The 16458-nt window shown below is 60.3% G+C and overlaps 1 protein-coding gene across 1 annotated transcript in view; it reads right to left on the minus strand.

Annotated features, from left to right (window-relative positions):
• Positions 1–16458, minus strand: part of LOC102419175 (disintegrin and metalloproteinase domain-containing protein 12-like) — a 92979-nt gene that overhangs the window by 6833 nt on the left and 69688 nt on the right. Inside the window, exons 5-7 of the mRNA XM_023747467.1 lie at positions 11951–12128; positions 5687–5752; positions 4246–4317 (exon numbers count right to left, since the gene is read on the minus strand). Coding sequence (XP_023603235.1) covers positions 4246–4317; positions 5687–5752; positions 11951–12128 — 316 coding nt within the window. The remainder of the gene's footprint in view (positions 1–4245; positions 4318–5686; positions 5753–11950; positions 12129–16458) is intronic.

Genomic DNA, 16458 nt, shown 5'->3' on the forward strand with positions numbered 1-16458 from the left:
AATCGTAGGCACACAGGCCCTTCTGCGAGCTCAGATGACCCACGGTTCTTCCCGAAGCCAGAGGCTGGCTCCCCAAGCGTCCCGGGAAAGATCTGTTACTAAGAAGTTCCTCTCCCAGGCAGGAGACCAAGCCAGGTGCACCCCCCTCCTTAGTATTCATGGCCAAGGCCATGGCCACAGCCCCGCCCACAATCCCATAGCCCCGCCCACAAGCAGCCGCCCTGGCTCAGAGGTAGGAAGGGCAGCTCTCCCAATGGGAAGGGATGGTTTGCCCCAGACACGCTTATTGAGGCGGGATGAGCAGCCAGAGGAGAGGTCAGAACTACCCGCGGCCCCGACTGCCTTGCTGGCCCATGTGCATCACAAAGACAGGGAGGCGGCTCTGTCCTCAGGGCCGGGGGTGGGGTGGGGGGGTGGGAGGGGCACGGGATGGCCTGGCTGGCTGCACCACCTTCCGGTGCCTGTGATGTGAGGGCAGGGCCCAATGAGGACGCCGCATCTTCTGATTCCCAGGCGCCAGAGAGAACGACTTGGCTGGAGACAGACCGAAGTCCAGCCCCAGCGGGGAGCAGGTCCCGTTCGGAGTTGCTAGAAGCATCTGGGCCAACCAGGACCGAAGTCCCAGGAGCTCCGTGTTGGACTTCAGCAGCGTTCCAACGCGGGGAGCTCATGACGCACTCCCCAGGCTGAGCAGCGCGGCCGGGGTCGACCCAGGGCTGCGGCTCCTCTTCCCCGCTCATCTCCTCCTCCGCTGGCGCACCAGGCCGGCAGGAGGCACGGGAACACGGCCGCATCTTGGAGCAGACACTGGCGGAACAGGCCACGCCGGCCCACGCAGACGGCAATTCGGGCGTCACGTTCATATGCACATGAGACGTTATACAGCCTGAAGGCTGCCCAGCGGCTTGTGGTGTAATCAGCACTTGCTCGCAGGCTCCCAGCCAGGCTCCCCGGGCAGAATGGAGTCCAGGGGCGCCCTGGCCCTCTGACGCCCATGTCCGCTGCCGTCCTGTGACGGGAGGCCGCGTGTTCAGCAGGTTCATGTCAAAGGTAACGGTGACCGGAAGGCAGAGACGCCCGTGTCCACAGCAGCTGGCCAAGCGTGGGCTTCAGGCGTCCCCTGTGGGGGCCCCGGTTTGCCTGCGACAGGTGTCGTGGGTCTGGAAGGGCCCTGTGGCCGCTGCTCCAGGAGCCATTCCCCGTGACGCCGGCTGTCATTTCCATCTGGGTCCCTCCAGCTACGTCCCGGAGCGGATTTCACACACGACGGGTGTGAGGCACAACCCCTGCGCCGACGCTGATGCTGCTGGGATCTGTCACGTGCGCTGAGCGCACCTGTAGCCGCCTTACCCTCCCCTCACTGCCTGCTGACTGCTCCTCCCAGGGCTGCCAGGGCCTCCTCTTAAGGAGCACGAATTAATACGTAAGGAGCACCCACCAGGCCTGGGCACAGGGACCAGGGTGCACGCGGACAGGCCGCGGTCTGGGACCAGCTGATGAGTTCACCAGTGACCCAGCGGCAGCAGCATTTGCTCAGCTCTGGCTGTGGGCTCAGCTTGGCACTGACACAAACAGGAAGGACCAGGCTGCCCTTGCCCTCGGCTCCCGCATGCTCAGGGTCAGCAGGAAGCTCACAGCCACCATCACCGTTAACGCCGAGGAGCCACCTGCCAAGAAAGGATGCGGCGCGTGTTCAGGGTGCGGAGCCCCAGGCCCGGGAAGGCTTGGGAGGACGTGGACCTGAGGGCTGTCTCCTGGTCCAACGCGGAAGCGGTGACCTCAGGCCCCCGCGTGGGACGGGAGGGGAGGCCCACAGGAGAAAGACCGGAAGACACGAAATCCACGGGGACGAGTCCTCCCACACAGTCGCGGAGGCTCAGCCTTAAAGAATCTGCAGCTGCTGCTGATTTCTTCGTGAATCAGAAGTAGGGAGATGGGGTGGGGGTCAAAGAGGCGGGTCCCCAGCCCTTCATTTGGCAGCCATCCCTCCCCTCCTCCCATAGAATCAGCCCCGGGGCGGGGGGGATGTCTCTTAGTTCCCGCCTCAGGGGTTGCCAGCAAGGCAAGCGCTCTGACTGCGGGACTTCCTGAATGTTCCAGAATGTCACCTTTGGCACGACATCGCTGGTGGGTCTCCCAGTCTGAGCCATCCGCTCCCCTGCAGCCAAGCGATTATTACTCAGAACGGCCAAGAAGAGCCGAGAGCTCTGCAAACGAGGAAGCTGCCTCCGGGACAGTCGTTGTTTATGGGGCCGAGACACGTGGAGAACGCAGAGCTGCCAACGTGGCATCGGGGCTCCTCGCCAGTGCTGGGCGCATCCCTTCGTGCACACGGTGCAGAGAGGGGGAGGGGCCTGGGCACCCCACCAGCGACTCCAGGCCTTGCAGGGGCAGCCGCACACGTGTGCCCAGCAGTTCAGCTCCCTCCCAGCAGACACAGGGCCCACCAGCGGGCAGACTCCGCGAGGCCGTCAGCACTCTGCCCTGTGATTACCGGTGCGTGTTATTAACAGACTCCCAAACGCTCACTTTTGGTTGTGCAGGCGGAAGCGGGATAGAACAGACTGTAGAGAAACCAGCAGGGAGAACGAACGCATCACTTTAACAGGGACTCCGGCATCCGCAGGCTCGGTTTCACGCCGTCCGCGGCGGCCTTTCACCCCCAAGGTCTGACTCCTAGTGCGCAGGGCATGGCGCTGCCTGCATAGCCGAGCAGAATACTCCCATTTCTAGAAGGGCCGTGGCTTCCATCTTTCGGAAAACGTTGGCAATTCCAATCCCTCAGATATAACAGGCGTGTTTGTAAACACAGCCACCGCGAGGCGTCCTCAGACTGCCGTTTCTGAGGCGCCTGGTCCCACTCCCCTCCCACCCTCTGCACGGGCTGGAGGACAGGCAATCGCTGAGGACTGCGGCCGTGTAGGACAGCGGTCAGATCGTGTCCCACGTGAGGACCCCCTGGGAGACTCGGGTGCCCAGGCCCCACTCTGACACCCGGCTGCAATGCCTATCAAAGTGGGAGACGCCCTGTGTGGGCTGGAGCATCAGTCCCAAGCTCTGCTCACTCCCATGCGGGTGTGCTCCGTGCAGGCGTGCTCCGTGCAGGCGTGCCCGGCGTGCTCCGTGCAGGCGTGCCCCGTGCAGGCGTGGTCCGTGCAGGGGTGCTCCCTGCAGGCGTGCTCCGTGCAGGCGTGCTCCCTGCAGGCGTGCTCCGTGCAGGCATGCTCCGTGCAGGGGTGCTCCCTGCAGGCGTGCTCCGTGCAGGCGTGCTCCGTGGAGGCGTGCTCCGTGCAGGCGTGCTCCGTGGAGGCGTGCTCCGTGCAGGCGTGCTCCGTGCAGGTGTGCTCCGTGCAGGTGTGCTCCATGCAGGCGTGCTCCGTGCAGGCGTGCCCCGTGCAGGCGTGCTCCGTGCAGGCGTGCTCCGTGCAGGGGTGCTCCCTGCAGGCGTGCTCCGTGCAGGCGTGCTCCGTGCAGGGGTGCTCCCTGCAGGCGTGCTCCGTGCAGGCGTGCTCCGTGCAGGGGTGCTTCGTGCAGGTGTGCTCCGTGCAGGTGTGCTCCGTGCAGGTGTGCTCCATGCAGGCGTGCTCCGTGCAGGGGTGCTCCGTGCAGGCGTGCTCCGTGCAGGTGTGCTGCTGAAGCACGTGGTGTAGGCAGTTCCCCGCCTCCTTGGGGACAGGCAGAGGGAGGACCTCCGGTGGTCAAAGGCCCTGGGGTTAGACCGACTCCCAGGGTCCCTTCCAGCTCTGCCCTGGCCTTTGTCACCTCCTGGTCCTCAGGGAGGGTTGGCCGCCTGCTGGCTCAGCTGAAGATCAGTATCCACGTCCCACATGGTGGCGCCCTCGTTGGCTTGGGGCGGGCCGAGGCAGCGGAATGTGGGGGCCGTGGGCTCCTCCTGGGGAGGCTTAGGGAGAGGCGGGCTTGGGAGTTCTCCAAAGGGTGGGTGCACCCGCCATGGCTCTGGATCTGACTGGGAGCCTGTGATGCCGGGACTGGGGCTCTGCCCGGCAACAGGGAGCCCGGAGGAATGTGGCCCAGGCCGCAGTCCCGGCAGCCTGGGCGGGCATCTCCTGCAGCCGCTCCGGGCCCCGCGGTTCTGTGCTCCCAGGACAGGAGTCCCCGGTCCAGCCCGGACCAGAGGCGGCTCCCCAGCTCCCTGCTCAGACGGATAAGGTGAGCTTCATCTCTCACCTCGCTTCCAAACATTCACACGATCTGAGTGCCTTAATGGCCCGGGAAAGAACGTACCTTGTCCACGTGGTTCGCGATCTCTATTAGTCGCTGCTTCACTTTTCCCAGGTCTTTTCCTTGCCTCTGAAACTTCATAATTTGAGATGTCAGCATTAATCACAGCAGGCGTGTCACTCAAAGCTCATCTTCCCTCCCAGCCCCTGGGCATGCGCAGCCGCGGGCTTCACAAACCCTCCCGGCTCCCTGGGCAATGAACCCCATCCCCCCAGAAACCTCCCGCCCGGGACTCCCTGAAGCGCCCCGAAACTCGCCATGCCACGGAGCGCTCCTACGTAACTGAGTAACTCATGCCTCTCCCCAGCCTCACACATGACGGGCAGCCACTGTTTAGGTCAGTGGTTGGCAAACTCATTAGTCAACAGAGCCAAATATCAACAGTACAACCATTGAAAATTCTTTTGAGAGCCAAATTTTTTAAACTTAAACTATATAGGTAGGTACATTGTTATTAACTTAATTAGGGTACTCCTAAGGCTTAGGAAGAGCCACACTCAAGGGGCCAAAGAGCCGCACGTGGCTCGCGAGCCGCAGTTTGCCGACCACGGGTTTAGGTAAAGGGAAGACGGGCAACGAAGGAGCAGGCAGCCCTGAGCCATTTCTCAGATCGTCACCTTGGTGTTTTCAAAATTGGATTTATTGGGGTGACATTGGCTCACAAAAGCACACCTGATGTTCACTTCATCGCAAAGTCCTTCCTATTTGTTTTTAAACTTAGATAGTGAAGGAACAGGCGCTCACGGCCGCAAGTCCGGCGACCCGGAGGGGAGGGGATGACAAGCTAATGAATCGCCCCTCGGCTGACCTCCAGACGGGGCGGGCTCTGAGAAACAGTCAAGCCAGTTCCCTCCGCCCGCGCTGCGCCCCCGAGGAAATGGCACCTCATTCATCACACGCAGCAGAGGCCGAAAGGAACACGGAGAAGAAACCCCCCAAAAGTCTAATTAAAAATCAATTCAGAGGAAGAGCGAGCGTGGCCCCGAGCCCCGCGCAGAAGGCAGGGCTTCCAGCCGCGTCCCTGTCCCTCTCGCGCCTTCACTTTGGTCAAGGACACATAGGACATGTTCAAAACGCTGCTTTCCCCCCAAACGGTTCAGGAATCCGTTCTAACGCCATCTGCGGATCCCCCAAAGGACCCCCCCACCCCACCCCACCCCCGTTTGGAGAGCTTAGCGATGGAGCAACCGTTTCCTTGTTTGCTTTCCAGTCTTGGGCTTTTATTTTGTAGTTTCAGACTGATTTTTAATGTTTTATACTTGACGCTACCAGAAAGCCCCTTTTCCATGACCTGTTTACATGCCTTTAAGGGCCCGGAGGAAAGGAGGTCAATTAAAGCAAATCGTGACCTACTGAACATCTTCCCTACTGAGCATCTTCTTTCCTTTTCCTCTTTTTTTTTTTTTTAAACCAGCCTTACGACCGAGACATTTCAAGCTCTCACCTCGCGGTTGTCGGCTACAATAACCAGCTCCACGTACTTGGTCATCTGCAGGGTCTCTCTCTTACGCTGCAACAGGAAACACGGGTTCAATTCCCTGGCGGCCTCCCGGGGCAGCCAGAACAGGGTCACCCTCTCCCCACCCAAGCACTTCACTGAGGGGCCCCCGTCCTCACCCCCGGCTCCCACCCGTCCACCCGTCCACACGGTCACCTCCAGCCCCAGCGACCTCCGTGGGACCCTCTCAACACAAGTGACCGGTCTCTTTCATTTTTAAACATATTTTTACTGATTTCAGAGAAGCAGGGAGAGGGAGAAAGAGATGAAAACATCAATGATGAGAGAGAACCACGGATGGGCTGCCTCCCGCACGCCCCATGCTGGGGATGGAGCCCACAACCCGGGCCTGTGCCCTGACCAGGAATCAAATCATGACCTCCTGGTTCCTAGGTCGACGCTCAACCACTGAGCCACGCCGGCCCGGCTTGAGTGACCAGTTTCCATTCATCTAGGAAATCCTTGTGAAGGGAGCTCACGTTCCAGCCGAGTCCCTGACTTTAGGGTCGGAACCAGCATGTGCCGGAACACAGAAACACGCAACAGCGCTGCCTGCACCAGGAGCGCCCCCCCGCCCCCCCGCGGCCGCGCATTCCGGCCCCGAGCAGCACATTTGAAGGTCACCCCAGAAAATGACGTCACAGCGCCCTGGGGGCATCCCCTTTGCCTTTAGGGTCCCGTTTTGTGAGGTGAGGAAAGTGGAAGAGAACAGAGTTTGGGCCGGAATTGCGTGACCCTCTGAAGAAACACAGCTGGGTCCACGCCAGGCGGGGCATTGAAAAACCTGGTTAGAAGCAACGGCAGGCGGGCGGTCTGGGAGCAGGGAACAGCCAGGCTGATAATCCGGGAACAGAGCCAGTGAGAGAGAGGTGTTAGGAGGAAACTAGAAAGGAGCAAAGAGAAAAAGAACAGAAAGAAATCGTGTCGAGAAAAACTACGCCCCTGGAGAGAGAGCGGAACAGCCGGGAAGGACGCGGGAACTGTTTCCAGGGGGGAGGACGGAGGAGGTGCAGGCGGCACCGTGGGAGCCCCCCGCCCATCCAGGCCGCTCGGAAGCGACTACGTTCTAACCAGTTTCCTCAGAAAACATGTAACTCTCCGTGAATCCCTGGGAGAATCCCAGAGGCGTTGTTAGGAGAACGAGAGCGAGTCACGGAGGGTGGTCTCAGAAAGCAAACATCGCACACGGAGCGCAAAGCCTTCTGTTCCTCCGTGAACGCCGCTGCAGGAGCCGGGCTGAGCTGGTCGGGGGCCTGCCCGCGCCTCTGGGTTCCGAGTTCACGCCCCGCACGGCGGCGGCTCGGAGCCGCGTGTCATAACCGCTCGCAGACAGAAGGAAACACGACCCAGGCGCGCTGTGCGTCAGCGGCTCGTCTCACACCCCGAGGGAAACACCTTTCACACAGCAAATCCCATCAGCGCGGATCTTGCAAACTGATTTTTACAAGAAAAATGTTTGCGTCCCAGGGCCCCCCACCCCCCCGCAGTGCTGATGTGTGGGCGCAGGGGCCCTGAACAGACCTGGAACCTGCTGCAGGGAGAAAAAGGAAGCTCCGCGCCAGGCAGGACTTCTCCACCCTCTGCAGCGGCACAGGAAAGAGTGACAAGCGCTGAGGCTCCCTGTTGGAGGTGTGTTTTCAGGTGACAAGTACGTGTGTTTTATGGTGATAAGTATGTGCTTATAAAGAAAAAAGGATTAGCCCCGTGGTAGCCAGTGCTGGCCACAAAATGAGACACCTTCTCAAACAGTGAGGCTCCTGCCCGGCCCCCGTGGCTCAGTGGTTGAGCGTCGACCTATGAACCAGGAGGTCAGGGTTCGATTCCCGGTCAGGGCACAGGCCCGGGATGCAGGCTCCATCCCCAGTGGGGGGGTGTGCAGGAGGCAGCTGATCCATGATTCTCTCTCATCACTGATGTTTCTCTCTCTCTCCCTCTCCCTTCCTCTCTGAAATCAATAAAATTAATAAAAAATAAAAAAAGAGTGAAGCTCCTGCCCCCTTTCCTCGCTGGGGTGTGCAAGAAGCAGAAATCGCCTGCCCCCTTCAATTCCCCAATTCACTCTTAATAGATTCAGCTAATGATATAGAAGAAAATAAAGTCCTACAAATAAAAAAATAAATGAACCTCCCATTAGAAACCCCCTAGAAAGGGCCCTGGTTGTTTAGATGCTTCCACCTTTGAGCCGGCAAAGGGGAGGGGCCCGCGGGCCGTGGACATTCCCAGGGGCCTGGGGTTGCCGTGTAGAAAGCCGTGGTTCCAGATCATGAAAACAAACACGTGCGCCCCGCTTCCCTGTCTCTGCAGCTGTCCGGGGAGCCCAGACTTTCTCATGAATTCAGGGCACTGCAGGCTGTGGGGGAAGCTGACCACACAGCCGCAGGCGCTGGAGGGCCGCCCACGGCCTGTGGTTCGCTCCGTCCATGGTGCTCACAGAGGCTTCAAGCACCCCCACGCGGTTCCCGCCCCTCGGGCCGCCCGGTTTTGTAAGAAGCAAATCCTATTTAACCTTTTTTGATCGGCAGAGCGACCTCTGAAACTGGCTGCTTGATTCAGTTTCCTTCTGGGGTTCGGAACAAAAGCCCTGCCCCGAGCGGAGAGGAACACACGCCTGAGAACGGCCCGCAGTCCCTGCTCCACGGTGGAGGCCGAGGCGCCTGGAACCTCGCTCCAGAGGGAGGCAGTTCCCAGGCCTCTCCAGTCGTCACGGCCAAGTTCCCAGAGAGAGAACATCCCCCAAACATGTCACAACAAGAACGCTGGCGCCGGAGCTTCACGCAGCCCCACGCAAGTCCGAGAAGTGCCACTGGGATCAGGGTGACGGAAGTCCTCACCGTAGTCTTCCCCCACGTGAGCCACACTGTCCTTCATTCACGCACCCCACAGACGTCTCCCGGGAGCCCCCCACGTGCCAGGCACCGTGCTGGGTCCCGGGGTACAGGGACGGACGGGAGACCCCGGGCCCTGCCCTGATGCGGCTCACATGCTGGGCGGAGGGGGTGACAGTACAGAGCTAACAAACATCAAGCATCGTCTGTGGAAAGTACAACCAAGGAGAGAAACCATTTGGACTCAGATGGGGAGGGGAGCGCACTGAGACCTGAGGGGGAGGGGCAGGAACGCGGCGCGTTTACACCTGGAAGACTGCGCCCGCCGCTGTAGGAAAGGAGCGTCGCTTACCCTGCGAGGCGGCCTGGAGGGGCCTGGAGGGTGTGATGCTGAGCCAAATCAGCAGAAAGACAAGCACCACACAATCTCACGCATGTGGAATCTAATGAGCAAAATAAACTGACGAACAAAAAAGATCCAGAGACATGGAAGCATGCAAAGGACTGGCGTCTTTCAGAGGGGAAGTGGGGGGCGGGGGAGGACTAACCAATGAACTTGTATGGACACAGACCATGGGGGGGTGAAGGCCTGGGGAGGGGGTGGGGGGGCTAGAAGGGGCCAATGGGGGGGAAAAGGGGGACATCTGTAATACTTTCAGCAACAAAGATTTAAATAAAAATGACAGCAGAACCCACACCTGCAGATTCTGGAAGCTCCGCTCACGCCGCTGAGATCCTGAGCCGGAGGCCAAGGCTGCGGCAGGACTGGCTGCTCTCCAGCCGGAGGTGGGCCGACCCAGCAGCGGGGGAGCGTGGAGCCATCCCTCAGCCGGAAGTGAAGGCAGCCGTGAGGGAGGGATTCGGCGCGCCTGCCGCCCTCAAAGGGTCTTCGAAGGGATCCAGCCGGTTCCTGACATCCAGCCACCGCTCAGCTCCGCATGCACACACATTATTACCGCGGTTCCGGCTGCAGCACTAGCGGGGCATCCGCTGAAGACCACGGCCGAGGGCCCATCTCCCAGCGGCTGCGCTTGGGGAGACAACTGTCACCCTGACCCCCCTGTTTGTACAAAATAAGCTGATGGACAAAATAGAGCCAGAGGCACAGAGCATGCAGCACCGCCTCCTGGAGAAAGACGACGTTGGCGCTTCCATGTGACGCATCGTTTTCCCCAGGAACGAAGGGGAAGCAGCACAGACAATCCCTAAGGAAGGGCCATTCAAAAACCAGGCACATCTGCCTCCGGGATGCACCGTGTGATGGTGCCGGCAGCAGGGGTGCGGCCCCTTCCCGCAGGCTGGCTGGTGGGGTGGGAGGGGGCACGTGGCGGGAGGCCCAGAGCGGGGCTCTTCGGGCTCACAAACCCGCAGGGCAGAGATCGGACCCTGTAGCTCAGACCCGGCACCACTGGCATCTGACGGGACGGCCTTGTGAAGCCACAGACAGTAGCTCGGCCCGCAGGGCGGCCGGCGCGGACCCGGAGCCCGGCCTGAGCCCGGCTGCTCCGAGAGGGGAGATGGAGACTCTGCCTGCAGACCAGCCTCTGCCAGTCCCCATCGTGGGGCCAGCGGCTGCGGGAAAAGGCCGGGCGGCTGTTGCCCTGTGTCCACAAGGTCAGTTCTTCAGCTGCAGCCGCACCGACTCGCGAGTGTGAAGCCCAGGCCGCCGAGGCCGCAGCACGTGGAGCCTGACCGGGCCCCGTCCTGCTCCCACAGGGGCCGCCCGGCTCTCGGGCACACACTCCCGTCCCAGACGCTCCACTTACCGAGAAGGACTCCTCGCATCGCGTTTGTTACCTAATTGCACGTCAAGTCAAGGCCGTTTTCTCTTCCACAAACAACAACCACAACGCTTTCCAGAGAGAAACGCGGAGAATGAGGCGGACGCCGCGGGGGCCTTCCCGGCTCAGTGTACAGGCCCCTTTCCCGTCCGCATGCGCTGTTAACCAAACAGCACTTCCATTCCGGGGTTCCGCACCGCCCTGCACCTTGAGATGACGGGAACCACTGTGCCCATCACGGCCGAGAGAGCTGCAGATCAGCTACAAAATGACGATCCGGCCGGAGCAGGGCCCACGCACGCCCGCCCACGCGAGACGCCGAACATACTGGGGTGTCATTTCAACCGTCAGGTCGTAAATCTCCACGCGGACGACACGGGTTCAACAAGATACTCAGAGCAAAGTGCCTCCATAGATACATGCAAATTTCCTCCTTGTTCATGACTGACAGGGCCACGGCCACCTCGCATCCGCCCTGAGGCCTGGGATCAAAGGAAGGCGGGCCCACGAGGGAAACAGGCATGCCGGGCTGGCCTGGGGACTCCCACTGTTTTTAAAAAGTATTTTTTTAAAAATATATTTTATTGATTTTTTACAGAGAGGAAGGGAGAGAGATAGAGAGTTAGAAACATCAATCAGCTTGTTCATGACTGACAGGGCCACGGCCACCTCGCATCCGCCCTGAGGCCTGGGATCAAAGGAAGGCGGGCCCACGAGGGAAACAGACATGCCGGGCTGGCCTGGGGACTCCCACTGTTTTTAAAAAGCATTTTTTAAAATTGATTTCAAAGAGGAAGGGAGAGGGAGAGAGAAATAGAAACATCCATGATGAGAGAGAATCATGGATCGGCTGCCTCCTGCACGCCCCCTACTGGTATCAATCCCACAACCCAGGCCTGTGCCCTTGACCTGGAATTGAACCCTGACCTCCTGGTTCACAGGTCGACGCTCAACCCCTGAGCCATGTGGCCGGGCCCCCCCTCATTTTTGAGAGTGTCCTGCGCCCTGTGGGCCCAGGGGAAACTGGATGAGGAGGGTCAGCAGCCATTTGGGGAGGTTTTAGGGCGCTGCCCCTGGGGGAGCTGGTCCACTTCTGTCCACTGGGCGGGGAGAGATCGTTCCAGTTCTGCGTAAAGGGGGGGACCTCTGAGACGCAGACGCAGGGACAGAGGACCTGAAACCCGGGCCCCACAGACAGTCCAGGAGGAGAGGACAGGCCCCAGCTGGGCAGACTCGGGGAGCCACGGGCCGACCCAGGGCACCTCTGCCCGGCAGGTGGGCAGGACTGGGAGCGCGCTGCAGGTCATCGCAAACATCCGACTGCAAAGCAGACCGGACGCCAGGAGCCTCCACGTGGCACCTCCTGCAGAGGGGCCGGCTGAGAGCCACGGGCAGGGTCCCTCGTTGGCAGGTGGGGGCTGGAGGTGTCCGTGTCTGCTGGGGCTCCGTCCACAGACACGCCCGCCTCCAGATAAGCCAGCGAGTCTATCCCCGGCCACAACCCCAGTGGAAAATGCCCTCAGATGTCCCAGCACCGGGTGTCCCTCGCTGGGGCTCAGGGTCCCCAGAATCACGCCCTCTGCTTTCCTGCCTCCCCTTCTCACCCGCGTCCGGGAGGGCGGTGGGTGCCCGCCGCCCGCAGTGGGGCCCGAGGCGCTGGGATGCGACCCGCACGAACCCCAGACGCCCTTCAGGGCTTCGACCGAGAAGAGCTTGTATCTGTCGGTTACATTGTCCATCGGCTCTAGGACGTAGCTTTTATTTTCAAACGTAATGAGTCCCCTGTGGAAAGAGAGAGAAGAAAAGAACATCTGACTTTCAAGGGCAGCTGCTTGTTTATGGCCGGGGCCCGGTTCTGAGCCGGTCAGAGGACGGAAGAGAAACGCAGTGCGTGTCCCGCCCAGGCTCCCACCGCAAGGGACGTTTCTGTGACATGTTCCCATGGATGCGTTTCGCAAATCTTTTGCAAAGTGAGTCTGAGAAGATTTTTGTTTCAAATCATTTTGGGGAAAGAAAAGACTACGTTTAGCCTTTATATACAGATTTTTAAAAAATATATATTTTTTTATTGATTTCAGAGAGGGAGAGATAGATACATCAATGATGAGAGAGAATCATTGATTGGCTGCCTCCTGCACACGCCCTACTGGGGATGGAGCCTGTAACCCAGGCATGTGCCCTTGACTGGGAACCGAACTGTGACCTCCTGGTTCATAGGTCAATGCTGAGCCATGCCGGCTGGGCTATCGAAACATTCTTAAATTGGAAAAGGAGGCAGCATTTCCACACCCAAACAGTCCGGGAGAAAGAGTTTGAAGCAGTAACATAGCTATTTCGAGCGGAACTGGGGCTCACATACCCACAGGGCAATCCCTCGTTATTCAGTGTTCCCGCCACCACTCCTGTTTCGTGGCACGTGACGGGCAGTGGCAGAAACAGACGGAGCCGGGAAGCTCGCACCCTGATCGGGAAGTCGGCGCCGGGACGCAGGGGAGGATTAGACTCCATCGGAGAGTCCGGTGGGGTGTCACCTGCACCCACAGCACGTGACGGCTGAGCGAGGGGGACCAGTGCGGTTTGTGGGGGCGGGGAGGCTATTTCCAACCCCCGCAGGTGGATTCACAACCAACATGGCTGCTGCCGTGTGCTCCCCGCCTCCCATGGCCCCAGCCCGCGTCCTCCTGGACCCCCACGCGGGTCACACAGGCAGGTCTGCCCCTCTCGGGGGTGGGGGGCTTGCATTCTCCTTCCCTGACAAGTTCGTTATGAAATGAGGTTTCCAGTTTATAGGGACTAATAGGGGATTTTAGTTTATGAAAGTTGATTTTAAAAAGCCCCAGTGAAGCCCTAGCCAGTTGGCTCAGTGGACAGAGCATTGGCCTGTGGGCTGAAGGGTCCTGGGTTCGATTCCTGTCAAGGGCACATACCTCGGTTGCAGGCTGCGTCCCAGGCCCTGATCGGGGTGCGTGCGGGAGGCAACCAACTGATGTGTCTCTCTCCCTCTGTCTCTCCCCCTCCCTTTCACTCTCTCTAAAAATCAATGGAAAATATTATCGGGTGAGGATTAACAACAAACAAGAGTAAAACAGCCCAAACGAGGAAAGAGAACTTTACAAAACAGGCCGGGAAACGTGGAAAAAGGAACGCACTTGCGGGGAAAATAGATGGATCTGCCGGGAAAGCGCTGCCGCCGGGGAGAAGGTGGCGCTGACGCTGGCTGTGCACGAGGCGCTCTCTGGCTGCCACTGGGTGTCCGTGGGCCGAACGCTCACAGCGACACACGGCACCAACGTCACATCACGAGACGCCAGCGGCTGAAAGGCCTGCCCGCTTCCTGGGAAATTCGCGAGGCGTCCCTCGGTCAGACAACGCTCTCCTCTCCTGTGGCTCTGAAGTCATCCAGGGGCCAGATGCTGCGAGGCCGGGGGGCGGGGGGGGGGGCTCCCCAATGCAAGCAGCTGGGCCCGCAGCGCCACTGAACGAGGTCATTGCTCTCAGCGTCCGCGTCATTCATCACGCGGCTCTGGGCGCTCGGAACCGCAGCAGCCAAGGACCGGGCTCTTGGACACGTCGGCAGGGGATGTTCTCACAGCCGCGCTGGCCCCGGAGAGATAAGCGAGTGTGATTGAAGCTGCACGTCACAGGCCGTTAGCGATGCACTCGGAGCTGGACGCAGCCCAGCCGCCTTGGAAAGCGGGGCTCTGCTCCCCCCGGCGGGGCGGGCGGAGGGGGTGAGAGAGCATCTGGGAGACGTGCTGGAGCGAGGAGGCTGCGGTTCCCTCTCCAGGGGCCTGGGGGCTGGACCTGCCGCCATGGGCGGCGCGGGGTGGAGGCCGAGTTCTGGGCAGCGAGTCCGCCGTGGGGAATGGAGGCAGCGGGGGAGACAGGGGTGACTGGGGGGATCAGGGCCCCCCTCCTGGTGCTCAGGGCCAGGCCCAGGAGACCCCGCAGAGCTGCAGTCTGGCCATGGTCCCACCGCCAGGGGCACGCAGGTGGCAGGCGGCGAGCTGTGCCCCATCTGGGTCCCACACCGTCCTGCCCCCCCCCAGCGCTGTTTCCAGACGGTTGTGGGGCCGGGTCAGGGTCGGGTGTGATGGAGGCAGAAGCCAAAGGGCCCCATGAAACAGAGCGGCTGCTTTTTAAATTTAATTAATTTTTAAATTGATTTCAGAGAGGAAGGGAGGGGAGAGAGGGATGGAAACATCAATGATAGGGAATTGAACCCTGACCTCCTGGTTCATAGGTCGACGCTCAACCCCGGAGCCGCGTGGCCGGGCCAGAGCAGCTGCATTGAAACCAGGCAGCCTTATTTCAAACGCAGAAACCTGTGGTTCTCCTGCGATGGAAATGAAGAGGAACCGGTTCCAGTGGTCAGTGGACTTGTGAGCTTCCCGGCAGCCACTCAGGGCCCCTCTCCTGGGTGAGCGTCAGTCCTCCTCCCGCTCAGTGTCCACCCCGCAGGCGCCGGCGGGAGGCAGGCTGAGCCGCTGTGACTGCTCCCTCCGCAGGGCCAGCCGCCCGGCGTGGGGACGGGGGCTCGCCTCCTGCTCTGAGTTAACGGCTAGAAGGTAGGGATCGCCCGGCTGCTCCGCGTTCACTTGCTGATTTAATTTTCTCGGAGGAAGACTTTGCTCCGTGTCATGCCTCCGCCGTGACCGCGGGAGGCCCGTGTGCGGAGTGAAGCGCCGTCCTTCCCGGAGGAGCTCCAGGCAGAGCCAGCGGCCCGCGCCATGTCTGACGCGCAGTGAGGCGCGGGGCGGTGGGCACAGGCGCACGTGGGGCTCATTCCAGCGAGTAATTCCACGTGAGCTCCTCCCTCACCAGCCACACAGCCACGCGCTCCCCGCCACGCGCAGCGCTCGCCGGCCCCCGGGGCCCCGTGCAGACATCTCTCGCCCACGGTTCCCGTCCCAGTGTAATTCGCAACCAGGTTTGGGTGGCGCCCAGAGGTACAATGTTGAGCTGTTACCAAGGTTTCAGGAGTAGTTATGACGGACCCAGCCACAGCAGCTGATTTATGGAGAGACCGCCTTACCAGGCCCCTTTCAAAGTCACAGCTTTAGCCTGGCCGGTGCTGCTCAGTGGGGAGAGGACTGGCCTACAAGCCCAGTGGCTACAGGTTCAACTCCCAGCCAAGGGCATGTACCTGGGTGGCAGGTGCGACCCCCAGCCCCAGTCGGACGTGTGCACGGGAGGCAGCCAATGGATGTGTCTCTCTCACATGAATGTTTCTCTCTGTCTTTCCCTCCCTTTTCCACTTTCTCTAAAAATCAATGGAAAAATATCCTCGAGTGAGGATTAACAACAACAAAAAAATCAGTGTGTCTGGCTGTTTTCTACACTCAGGGAGCATCGTCCTGGCTTGTTTCCACCTCCCAGCCCTGGTGGGACTGGCTGCTCTGCAGGTGAGCAGTGTGTAAGCAGGTGATGAGTGTATAAGCAGGTGATGAGTGTGTAAGCAGGTGATCGGTGTGTAAGCAGGTGATGAGTGTGTAAGCAGGTGAGCAGTGTGTAAGCAGGTGATGGGTGTGTAAGCAGGTGATGAGTGTGTAAGCAGGTGAGCAGTGTGTAAGCAGGTGATGAGTGTGTAAGCAGGTGATGGGTGTGTAAGCAGGTGATGAGTGTGTAAGCAGGTGAGCAGTGTGTAAGCAGGTGATGGGTGTGTAAGCAGGTGATGAGTGTGTAAGCAGGTGATGGGTGTGTAAGCAGGTGATGAGTGTGTAAGCAGGTGAGTGGTGTGTAAGCAGGTGATCGGTGTGTAGCAGGTGATCGGTGTGTAAGCAGGTGATGAGTGTGTAAGCAGGTGATTGGTAACCGTCTGCAGGACAGAGGGGAGCACAGGCGGGAGGCCCCGGGGAGCCGCGTGGGTTTGAGCGCAGGGTGGGGCCGTCCCTACCATACGATCAGGCCGTAGTTTTGAAACACGACCTTCCGGAATGTGCACGAGGCTGCGAGGGGAAGGGTGGAGGCAGGAAACATGGGTGGGAGGCAATTTAGAAATCCCGGAGGGTTGAGTTAGGGTGGTGCCGAGAGATGTTAAAGGAGAGATGATGGGGGCGGGGGCGGGGGCAGGAGCGAGGCCTCAGCATCCCAGGGCCGAGCCCAGGAGCGG

Source organism: Myotis lucifugus, unplaced genomic scaffold (genome assembly GCF_000147115.1).
Source record: "Myotis lucifugus unplaced genomic scaffold, Myoluc2.0 scaffold_884, whole genome shotgun sequence".
In the NCBI taxonomy this organism is placed as follows: Eukaryota; Metazoa; Chordata; class Mammalia; order Chiroptera; family Vespertilionidae; genus Myotis; species Myotis lucifugus.